Genomic DNA, 13,120 nt, shown 5'->3' on the forward strand with positions numbered 1-13,120 from the left:
GTACCAGGATAGTAATGGATGTAGATATGTATCATTCTCTCTCTTTTTTTTCTCACTTTCCCCTCTCTCTTTCCTCTGTTATCGCGACGCGAGTCGAATCCTCGCAAACTCCTCGAGATTTTGCCCTTCGAGGACGCTTTTCGGGTCCGGAAATCAATTTTTTTTTCATTCAGAATCGCTCAATGGCCCTATACCTTCGATGATCAATCATGGTACAGGTGACGTTCTCTCGTCTTTTGATTCCGCGCAGAATCGCCCTTATCTCTCTCGATATTCCTCGTTTCATCCGCGAGACGCTCGGGATTTCATTTCTTTCACGTTAATCACAAAGTCGTCGTCGACGACGACGTCATTCCTCTCGTTACGACTCGCGGATCTACGGGACGTTATATTGAATCTCGACAATGCCTCGTTTGTACTTTATGCGCGCTTGTCCTCTCCCTCCTTCCCTCGTCTCCGTCTCCTTTGCCCTTTCGCCTCTTATATATCTTTACACGTAGCTCGGACTCCATTCTCCGCGAGAGAAAGCAGTTGTAGCTCGCGCTTTTGTGTCCGTAAAAGGGCTGGGATAGAGGCAAATTCAAATTAGTTTTGTAAGCAAAGAGGACAGCTAAGTTTGTCAAATTGGATGACTCGCGAAATGAGATATTTTTCTTGTATATAATATTTCTCCTTTTCTCTCTTTCTCTCGGCGTAGCCTCGAAAAATCAGCGCTCCAACGAAAACATATGGTAATGCAAGCAAAACTATACAAGTACTACGTAATTTTGCGTAGTTTTCAATTTATAAGAAAGAACGGGTTGTAAGAAATTGGGTTCAGAAAGAACTATGCTTCTTTTGTTTTAGCTCTATAGAGTTATATGTTTCATCTATTCTTGACATTATGAATATTTTCTTGAAATTTGCGATTTATTTTTCAAGACGTACATTGTTCTTTTATCTGTCATAAATTTTCGCAAATAATTTTGCATAGTTTTTGATTTTTAAGAGGGAGTGGGTTATAATAAAATTGAGTTCAGAAAAAACTGTGCTTTTTTTTAGCCATAGAGTTACATGTTTTATCTATTCTTGACAGTATGAATTATAATTTCTTGAAATTCGCGATCTATTTTTCAAGACACATTAGCCCGTTCTTTTATCTGCAATGTCATAACTTTTTTACAGATCACGTAATTTTACGTAGTAATTTTTATGATTTAATTTATAAGAGAGAATGTGGATTATATTGTAATAAATTGACTTTCGCTTTTTTTTTGCTCTGTAAAGTTATATATTTCTTGACATTATGAATATTTTCTTGAAATTCGCAATTTACTTTTCAAGATACCCGTTCTTTTACCTATCATAATTTCTTTTCCAGAACGAAATATCTGTATTTGCAGATCGCAAATAATACCAATTATACCAGGTGTCTCATTTTAAAGGACCCACTCAAATATCTCATATTTTTTATTATAACATCTTTTTCTACTAATTAATTTGAACAACTTTTATCTGAAGCATTTTTTTATTTTCTTCAAAATTCATTCTCACCTTCACTTAAGGTTAACCTTCACTAACCTTGGAGACGCCGCCCAAGGTCATATGAATATTACTATGTTATGTCCCCCTCGAAACCCTACAACTTTTGAAGGAAACATTTTTTTATTTAACGCAGTGTTTCTGAGATATTTGAGTGGGTCCTTTAAAATGGGACACCCGTATATTATATGCTGTATAGGTACTATGCGTAACAAGTGACGTCTCACACGATTCTATCGCGAAAAATTCTGTCCCGGAAATCCCATCTCTTTACCGTTCCATCACGCTTCGACGAGCGCATTCCTTGCCGAAATGCTTTGCGGAATGGTAACCGACATCAATAACGTCGCGCAGAGGAGGGAGAGAGAGAGGGTATAAAAATAATGTCATGCCATCGAGTTTACGGATCGTTGGCATCGGCGGAATACCGCGAGAGAGAGAGAGAGAGAGAGAGAGAGAGAAAGATTTTATTTTTTAGAGGAGGAGAGGCGCACACACACACACACACATTTACGTAGGTGCCACTAACACTCGACGTATTCGTCAACGTCAATACGTTCTCGGCCGATCGCCATGTCAACGTCACTGTCGATCATCCCTGGATGGAGGAGGAGAGGAGAAAAAAAGGGAAAACGAGGAAACGCGAAAAAATTCGCCTAGGGATTAATGCCGATTTAACGCTCGATGATTGGTCGCCTCGCTATTGTACTCGCGGGTGGATGATTCGCGGGCGAAATGCTCTCTCGCGTGTTCTTCTCCCCGGAGATCTCATAAAAACAGCGGGGATTTTTTTTTACACATTTTAATCGTCGCCGATTTTTGCGCGATTCGTCTCTCTCTCGCGCGCGCGTTCATTAAAAATATACTTAATTTGGCGTTCGAAATTTATTCCACGTCGCGCGTCGACATTTTTGTCCAACTCGTACATTATTTTTCGCGATTTCGCGAATTAAATGTATCAATCGTATTTCCTTAAAAATTGCATCCTATATTTTAGTCATCTATTTTTTTTTATATAAATGTATATAATTATATTTATATAATTTATATAAATGTAACACACTGTTCCTTCTTCAAACGTTCAGGAATTTCCACAATTTTAAACAAGTATGTCGACTCTGTAATTCAATCATGTGTCTATAACTCAAAAATAAATACGTATTTCTACTAACGAATAGCAGTTTTTAGCATTTGATTGCATATCGGATGCTTCTTTCGCTTTTAACCATCGAGAGATACTTGTAATACTTGGATAAATAAAATTATAAAGAATATAACGATTATACGTCGAATCTGGAAATTTTAATTGGATTTTCGTAGCGTTCTTTTTCGAGCGATATTTATAAAGATACCAAAAAGAACTACGTCAAACCGAAAAGATACCGATACAAATTATCGATTAAAAAATTATTATATTGAAAATTCATCAATTAAAAAATCATTAGCCCATTTTAAGATACCTACCCTAAAAACTTTTTTATTTTTGATTGTAGAACAAAGTGCAAAAGTATGTAATTTGCAACTAGCAGCTAAGTACTTTTTCTTACAAACAACTATGTGTTTTTTTACACCAATTGATTCCTTTCATTATTTTTTTTGAAGTATTAGAGATAAGATCGTCGAAAAGTGGATATTTTACAAGATATTTTATAGTTTACGTCAAATTTAAGTATAAAATATCCCGTAAACTAATCAATTTTTGGCACTTTCTTACCCTTATAACTTTGTATGCCGAAAATTGCGAGGAATCGATTTATATAAAAAAAATTAGGGTAAATTAGTTCCATTAAAAAAAATATATAAATGACCTTTAAATAATCTTGAAAAATCCCCTTTCAGAAAAAAGTCATATTCTGTCCTCTTTCAAATTAAACTTTTGTCTAAAGCATTTTGTTCTACAATCAAAAATAAAAAAGTTTTTGGGATGGATAATTTAAAATGAGACACCCTGTCTAATTAATTTAATATTTTGACTCGATTAAAAAAAAAGTCTCGCGTCAATATACCCGCACAGAGAGAATTTTCTCTTAGAATTTACCCTGAAAATCATGATAATCGTGGGACAATGTGGTAAGGAAAGAATTTTTAAAATATGTTCGATTAATTTTACCATACTTTTAATAAATTTTACTACACTTTTAGTAAAATTAATCAAACATATTTGATATTTTACTGTGATGAATATGATTTCTTTTATTGTGATAAATATTAATCAGATAAAATTCTCATAAAATTCTTTCCATATATTGATTACCGTGACTTTCAGGGTAAATCCCGAGAGAAAATTCTCTCTCTGCGTATTCGATCCCCGAGACGCGATTCCGGAAGAAGTTTTCGTTGCATGCAGTTTATCATACACATAGACTCACCGGCCGCTACCAGCTGGAATAGACACGGCCTCGATTGGGTACCGACGAGATTGTCCGCCCAGCATGAGAGGGTACCGTAATCCAGCTCGGTGGTCGGCGTGTATCTCAGCACGCTGACGCCGCTCGACTTCTCCATGGAGAACCTACCGGGTAATACCTCCAGGGTCTCGCCGCTGTTGTTGAATTTCCACCGGAAATTGTGCGCCGGCGGATCGGCCTCGACCCTACAGGCGATGTCGAGCGACTCGCCCCTCGACGCGCCGACCACTATGATCCGATCCTCCTTGCACACCGGCGCGACTGTAAGCAGAATTATCGATTTATTACGAGAGAGGAAAGAGAAAGAGAGAGAGAGAGAGGGCGAGCCTCTTACGTGGAGCGTCTCGAAGAGAGTGCGCTCTCTTTGACGGCGCGCGGAATTTATCGTAGGATTCGCGGAATTTATGGCAATTAATCGAGATCTCTCTGAAATTTTCCAAAGTCTTCGAATTTTACGGATCGGGCGAAAAAGAGAGAGATCTCCTCTATACATTTGACGATTTAATTTCGCAAAATCGTGCAACGGAAAATGTAAATTAAGTATCAGCTGTGTTTCTCTCTCTCAAAGTGAGATTCAAGAATTTTAATCGCTATATGTTTTAACCCTTTTGTCAATGAACGGGTACTCAGGTATTTAAAGCAATTTTGAATATTAAAAGTCGAAACTTTTCCCGAAACAAAATACAAGAGATCTTTTGTATTCGAGAACTTTTTAAAATATAACGAATAAGAATATTTGATGCCCATCAGCTGCTAAATAAAAAAAATTGCTACAGTATAATGTATCGAAAATACGCAGTTGGTACTCGAGTACCCATACATTAATGAAAAGGAAAAATTATGCATTGATAAAAGGGTTAATCGAGATCTCTGTGAAATTTTTGGAGAGCTAAAGTTTTCAAATTTCACGGATTAGGAGAAAAATAGGGATCTATATATTTGACAATTTAATTTCGTAAAATCGACGAGAATGTTTTAACCCTTCTGTCAATAAATGGATATTCAGGTACTCAAAGCAACTTTAAATGTCAAAAATGTGTCTTGAAACTTTTCTCCGCTCGAAACAAAATACATAGGGTGTTTGTATTCGAAAACCTCTTAAAATATAACGCGAAAGAATGTTTGAAGTCCATCAGCTGCTAAATAAAGAAATTGTCACAGTGCAATATATCGATAATACACAATTGGTATTCAGGTACTCATGCATTGATAGAAAGGTGAAAAATTATTGACAGAAGGGTTAATCGAGATCTCTAAAATTTTCCAAGAGGTCTTCACAGATTAGGAAAAAAATAGAGATCTCTATATATTTGACAATTTAATTTCGCAAAATCACGCGACGACAAAATTGGTGCATAATAATATGGAAGGATGTAAATTAAATATCAGCTGTTTTTCTTCTTCCTCTCTCTCAAAAAGTCAGTTTCAAGAATATTAATCGCTGCACGTTTTAAGATATGGTATCAAGATGTTTATTGCGTAAATTTGGCGAAGATTAAGAAAAGAGAAATTCATTATTATTAATATATTTAACTCTATTACTATAACGCGCTTAATTCTACTACTGTATTAATGAACTTAAAACGGATTAGTTTAGCTTCAACTCCAGCGATCCTAGTCGGTTACACTTACAAAAAAAAAAAAAAAAAATGGTATTACAAATATATAAACGCGTTTAATATCGAGTACGACAATAAAATCCATCGTTTTCAGCGACAGCACGTCATACGTGTCATTTTATGTCATTCTAGGATTATCGGACAGAGGAAGAGGAGATAGAAAGAGAGATCTCTCCGAGAGGGGACAGAAAAGAGAGCCGAGGAGATAAAGCGAATTTTGCAAAGCGAGCGAGAGAGGAGATCCGGAGCATCCGGATCTCGGGCGTTATCTGTACACGGATGGAAGATTTCTCCTCGTATTCCTGACGATATGCCAATGATGATCCACATATCGCGGCTGCATCTGGGAAAACACGCAAACGACAGCGATATCGGATGCGGACGATTTTTCCGACACGCCTCGGCGTTTTGTCACGAAGAGGGGGGAAAAGGGGGGGAAAAGGGGTAAAGGGGGGCGAGAGAACGTGTAACCGGCGGTGGAATCGTTTTATCAACACGAGGGTTATGCAAAAAAGGTCTACTGTCTCCCTCTTTCTTTTTCTCCCCCCTTCTCTCTTTCCAGCCCCCTTCTCTCCCCCTTCTCTCTTTCCAGCCCCCTTCTCGCCCCCCTCTCTCTTCCTTTCGTCTTTTCTAGCGATATCTGCGTTCCAATTTATCTGCGTTTATCTCCACCCCTCTTTGTCTCCATTTGTCTCTTTGCCTTCGAAGAGGAGAGGAAGAGATGGAGGAGGGAGAAAAAGGGGGGGGAAAGTGCGTTTTATCGTGTAACGCGCTGAACCAGACGTTTCCGGGGGTAAAATTGATATTACGCAACAATTGGAACAAAGATATCGAGAGAAATGCAGCTGATATGCGATACAATTCGCGATCGGCGAAAAATATTATATATAATACATAAAACGAATGTATGAATCTATATCGGAAAGCTTGTATCCGCGAAATTCAACCCCCTCTACCCCGGGGGGTTCCAGAGGTGTATATTCGTTTTATATTAAACTCGCGCTCCCTCTTTTAGCATATCACTTTTATATATCGCGGACTTTTCAGCTTTATTACGTTTTACATAATTACCGCACATTTTCTATTGTATTTCGAATTCGCGCAAGACAAGCAATTGATAATTAATTTTCGATGATAGTCGTATAATGCGCTCGGCATTCCGCGAAATGGGGTCGGAAGGTTTTCAATGATTTTGATATTGAATTTGAAGGGAGAGGAATTGTATGTTTAAGCACTTGTTAAAGGGCTTATTGTTCCTCTCGCTGCGATATTTTCGATTGCTTCACATATTTGAACTCCGATCGTGCTTTTTAGCTTCCGGAGCAAAGCGAAATAAATGCGGCGTCGAGAGGGAAAGAGAGGAAGATTTTACGAGTATAAAAGTAAACGCGCGACATATATAATGGATTTTATTTACGACGTGTATACAGTGTATACACGAAGATTTGTGCGGATGATATCCGCGTAAAATCAATTCAAAATCGTATTCTACGCGTATTTTTCACTGCATACGTATTTATAAATATAACGAGTATAAATAATCACAAATAGGGAAAATAACGATTGGCCTTTATTAATTTAAGTGTATAATAATTGAAATTACTGTTAAGCTGAAGAATATAAAGAAAAATGTTACTCGTACATTTTATTCTGTAATTCTACGTTTGTACTATAAAGATCTCATTAAAAAAGATGTAGATCGTTAATATTAAATAAAATAAATATGTCATATATATATATATATATATATATATATCAAATTATATGTGTCACGTCTATAGGTCTCTCTCTTCAGCTGTACAATGAATTGAATGATTTAAAATTAATAATAAATCGTATTGAGAGAGAGAAAAAGGGAAATACGATACTGTGTAACTGCAGCACGATTTCAATTAAGTGAAATTTAATTAACATTTATGCATCAAAAAGTAACAAAACGATTTGGTTATAGCCATTAATTAATATCGTTTAATTTTATATCTACGCGCGTATATAATATTCGATTACCAAGTAAATCGCTAAAATCGGTATGCTTTTTGAAGTTTGACGGAGAATTTGTACAATATTTATATCTTAATTGATAACAATAAAAAAAAAACTTTAAGTATGAGTTGAAGCAATTTTAATAAAAGGGTGCGAGTTATATAATTTTATTATAGATAAGTTAAAAATAATATTTTTTTTATGCAAAAAATATATATACATATATAGTAAAATAAAAAAATATATATATAAAAGAGAAAAATATAAGAAAAAGTATAAAAGTTTTGAAAATACTAGTAATAATAATAAATATACAAATGAACTTTGATAATAAATTGTCAAGAATTCGTTTTCTTTGATTTAAACAAATTTTTTTATATGTTTCATATATGTGTTTTGCAAGAATAAAGAATAAATTCGTATAAAATTTGACAGAGTAAGCGAATATGTATCGTTTTTGCCACATCTCCTTTAAATTCACTCAGTATATTTGTGTTCTGTCCGCTCTAAATTCTATTATATTACGATATAGTGTCGATAGCATAAACCAAACGTTATTTCCTCTTCCCAAACACACAACACAGCGATGTAATATATATCCAAGAAAATAAACCACCACGAAACAATCCCCGATTTCGATTCCTTGAGAGTAACTCGCGAGATGGTCGCTTACCCGAGACTATTTCCTCTATCTTTACGAGGTCGTCACGATCCATAGTTAAATATATTGAGGATCGCGGGCTTGTCTGCGGAATTGGAACTCGTGCAAGAGCTCCCGTTTAGAGCTTTCATATTAAATGTCTCTCTCGCGTGTCGATTACTTTTCCGTCTTGCTGGAACTAAATTAAATCCCGTTTCACGAATTGTCGGGTTATATTTTTACAAAAGTCGTAAAAAAATTCTTTGTTTACTTTCATTTTAAATAAATTCTTTGTTTACTTTGATTTTTCAAAAAATTAAAAATTAAATATCTCTCTTGCGCATCGATTATTTTAGGACAGTTTTATTAGAACAAAATCAAACTCATTTCATGAATTGTCGAGTTATAATTTTACAAAAGTCATAAAATTAAATTCTTTGTTTATTTTAATTTTTTTAAAATTAAAAATTAAAAATTACGAATTAAATATCTCTCTTGTGTGTCGATTATTTTAAGACGATTTTAATGGAACCAAATTAAATTTCCTGAGTTATATTTTTTATAAAAATCGTAAAAATAAATTCTTTGTTTACTTTAATCTTCTAAAGAATTATAAAATTAAAAATTAAATGTCTTACTCTCTTACATATCGATTAGGACTTATTGGAACAATATGGTACCAAATCAAACTTTATTTCGTGGATTATATTTTTTACGAAAGTCGTAAAAATAAATTCTACGTTTACTTTGATCTGTCAAAAGATTATAGAATTTTTATTTTAATATATTCCAAACCTCTTTAAATAATAATAAATCGCGAGTATGTAGTCTTGCGAGGGTCCCAGAAACTTTCTAAAGTTAGCGCGGCAGCGCTTCGTCGTAATTCTCGAACTGAAATTCGGATCTTCCCAAATATCTCGCAAATTGTGCGTTCTGCAAGAGAAGTGCGCGCGAGGCTCCTTTCATGCTCCTCTCCCCGTGCTTGAGAAGCTCCCTTACTTATGCGCGAGGGAAGTAGGTACCGCTTTGGTAATTCGTGCGCCAGAGCGAGAACCGCGCACGTGTCCCGCCTAGATACGCTACGAATCACTCCTTTCACGAAATTCAGAGGTACCTTTCACGCCGACAGTCGACCATAACCCGGGAATTGGGTTTAAAAAATGTAGCTGGCTCACTAAGGACCCTTGAAATATTCATACCGAACGCGATTTTCGGGATGTATGCGGCGCCTCAGTTAATGTATGTCTATATACATGTGTATACATATATAGGGTGTCCCAAAACTCATAATTGATCTTTCAAGGGCAGATTCCTGGGATCATTTGGAGACAAATTTTCCTCAGCGAAAATGTCGAGGGAGGCCATCATTTTTTGCATATTCCCAATTTTTGCCATCATGTATCTTTGTAACTAAGCCTTAAAGTAAACTCTACTTGAAGTTAATTGAAGAATATCGTTTTGTTATATTTTATTTCTACAAGGCTTATATAGTTTGCAAAAAACCCTTTATTTTCAATCGCTTATAACTCGAAAATTATTGGTGCCTCGACATTTTCGTTAAGGAAAAATCTTCTCCAAATGAATCCCAGGAATCTGCCCCAGAAAAGTCAATTATGATATTTAAGACGCCCTGTATATATGTATATATATACGCTTGTCAATTGTACAATCGCATTAAATTGATCGAAAATAGAAATCATCGGTGTTATTATTAGACGATTTTCGAGCAAGAGATGTCGTTTTTTATTATTTCTAATTTTTTCACTGCACTATTGACCTGCGATAACGAAAAGGATATCCAATTACTCTTTTTCAAAAGTTCTATTTTTTTTGTTATAAATAATTTATCTCGTAAAGTTGAACGTTTATCTCTCTGAATTTTAAATCTGCAATAATTTATCTTCAGTTTCCAGCTATTAATATTCGTATATTTCTTAAAATGTTATATTTATGTTTATATCATATATTTATATTTATATCTTTATATATTTGTTATACAAAATTAGTCTGTGTCTTATTCTCTCTTTCCTCCTAAATTAAATGAATGAAAATATGACTGATTAAAGCAGAGACAAGATTTCACCAAAAATCAATGAGTATTTCACTGATCTCAAAGAATTTTTCATATGTCTCGTCAATAAATAAATAAATTAATTAATATATAAACAAATAAATAAATAAATAAATATAAATAATAAATCAATAAATAAGTGAACAAATAAATGAATAAATGAATGAATGGATAATAAATAAATAAATAAACGAAAGTATGAATAAATGACTAAACAAAAAATAAACAAATAATAATTTTACTTACATTTAACGCGAAAGTGTAGGGGTTCGCTTCGCGTTTCGTTCAAGTCATTCGTTGCTGCGCAAACGTAACGTCCGGCGCTGCTCCTTGTCACGCTTTGCAGGACGAGGCTCTGATTCGACCAGATGATCCTCGCCGACGTGTTATGCGCCAGGATTTGATTCTGCAAAGAGAAAGAGAAGCTTCGGATAAAAAACCTAATATTATGCTAAGTGAGAGAGACGAGAAACATACACAATCTCTAGACTCTGACGATACGATAAAAAAACGTATATGTATTATTTTATTAGACAGCTGTGGCATCTAAGAAAGAGATGCAGCCTCTTTGTTTTCCCCGCGAGAGGACTTGTCGTTCCATCGCGAGATCGAGCGCGCGATTTCATTTCTCGTTACTTTTTAATTTCACGATAAATTAGAGATAAGCGCGACCATAGCGATGTCTTCCTGTCTGTTATGATCGTTCCTTATCGTATCATTCCTGTCCCTCTTTCCCTCCCCTCTCTCGAGAATGTCAGCACCGAGTGGAAGACCGAAGGCTTTTACGACCGCGAGAGACAAAGAGAAGAAGTATCTTGCAAGAGATTACGAAGGTGCATATACGCGTGTATACCTGTATAATGCTGTCGCGCATGCAATACAGCACTGTTACAACTCGGCCAAGTTAACGAGTCGCGTTCGTATAACGAGGGTCATCAAGAATCTCCCGTACACAAAAACGACTATTATAATTGTTTGTGTCTTATACATGCGAAGACGTATCACATCGCTATTCGAGATCATAGCAATTGCAAAGGTTGTAAAATGAAAAAACAGAAATAAATAAATGATGAAATAATAAATATATAAAATAATAAATATAAAAAAAAAATAAAATAATATATAAATACAAATAATAAAAAAATACTTTCTCTTCTTTAATTATATTTTCCGATTCGATCGTAATTTAGTCTTTAATGTTGTAGATTACGAAATTTGAACAGCTGATGAATCCTTTCGCTAAAAAAAAAGAAAAAAAATGACATCTTGTCAATTGCCATTATTATTTGTGACATGAACAATATAATATTAATTAATAAATATAGAATAATCTACAACAGTATAAAACATTTTGACAGCTTGTTTGGGAGGTCATTTTAAGTAAAAATTGTTATACGAACATAAGTCTTATTTCAATTAATTGTAGAACTACAAGAGATTAAAGTTTTATTAAAATGCAATAATAAATTTTAGCTTTAATATCTAGTTACAATTAAGAGAACAAAAGACATTCTATTTATAAATGAACAATTATTATTGAAAACTAACAATCTTATACGAGTTATAACAAATGCTTCTCGAGCTCGAATGCAAAGCTTGACACCTAATTGAAATAGGACCTATGTTCATACAACATTTTCTACTTAAAATAACTTCCCGAACAAGCAGTCGAAGTTTTTTACACTCATAGATCACCCTGTATTCTGCTGTTATTTGCCAGAGAGAGGATGTGTACAACGAAATATGGTTTAAACAGTTTTACCAGTTTCGCGCGAAAGGGGCCGTCGCACGGTTACGTGTCGCCATAACAAATCTGTCGGTTTAATTAACTACGAAGGGGTGAGCGGAGCACATATTATGTCTTACTCTGTCCCTGTTTTCGCGACAAAATGAGAGGCGGGACAAATGCTAGGTGCTAATATCGTACTCCTCTGAAACTTGCAACCGGGAGGGTACGAACTCGCGTAGTGGAACAGCCGCACGTCAGGGCCAACAAGTAGCTAGAGTCGGCGCATAACGTCGGCGTCGTCGTCGTTTGCCGTTGCCAAATGCAGGCCGAACCGCTTAATCAGGCGAGAGGCAGGTTGGGGGGGGGGCTTCGAAAGTTCCGCGACCGCCGTCTACTACCTAATTTACGGGCTAGTTGTTGGCGCGATGTGAAATTCGTGCGCGTTACGTGTAATTATATAAAGCTAATTATTAGAATTAATCTCGATTTAAATTTCAATAATAGGAATATTGTTTTGTCATTTTCTACGCATTTTTTTTCAAATGTATATACATATATATGTATATATAATTTTTAAAAAATTTTATATACATATATACACTAGCGGATCCTGACGTCGATAATGGGGGGGGGGGTTGCAAATTATTTTATTTAATATTTTTGGTTTCATGATTAGCTTTTATTCCAGGATCAACGACGTCGATAGCTCTTTAATGTTTGTTTTTCTTTATTTATATTTTTTAAACAAATTCAGCAAAAGCTGTTTCTTTTAATTTGCAAGGGGGGGGGGTTTAACCCCTTCTATCTATATAATATATATATATATATATATATATATATATATATTATATAGATATAAAGAATTTCTCGCCTAATTATTTTCATGCAACGAAATTATCTGATCATTTCGTCCTATGTCTGACTTAATTTATACTTAACTCCTTGAATGCGTAATGAGTATAATTTACAATGTATCTTATACATACATAATGTATATATTATATAGATATAAAAAATTTCGCCTAATTATTTTCGTGCAACGAAATTATCTCATCATTTCGTCGTATGTCTGACTTAATCTAAACTTAACTCCTTGAATGCGTAATGAATATAATTTTCAGTGTATCTTATACTTTTATATATATATAT

General features: G+C 34.8%; 1 protein-coding gene across 4 annotated transcripts in view; it reads right to left on the reverse strand.

Annotated features, from left to right (window-relative positions):
• LOC145934366 (kin of IRRE-like protein 1) overlaps positions 1 to 13,120 on the reverse strand; it is a 506,904-nt gene that overhangs the window by 23,463 nt on the left and 470,321 nt on the right. For all 4 annotated transcript variants that reach the window (XM_083034727.1, XM_083034729.1, XM_083034728.1 and 1 more), the window contains 2 exons: positions 10,489 to 10,648; positions 3,891 to 4,190 (listed from right to left, as the gene is read on the reverse strand). In XM_083034727.1, coding sequence (XP_082890853.1) covers positions 3,891 to 4,190; positions 10,489 to 10,648 — 460 coding nt within the window. The remainder of the gene's footprint in view (positions 1 to 3,890; positions 4,191 to 10,488; positions 10,649 to 13,120) is intronic.

The sequence above is a fragment of the Prenolepis imparis genome, unplaced genomic scaffold (genome assembly GCF_030444845.1).
Source record: "Prenolepis imparis isolate NDT839.2.m4 unplaced genomic scaffold, iyPreImpa1.0 SCAF_3, whole genome shotgun sequence".
Classification (NCBI taxonomy): Eukaryota; Metazoa; Arthropoda; class Insecta; order Hymenoptera; family Formicidae; genus Prenolepis; species Prenolepis imparis.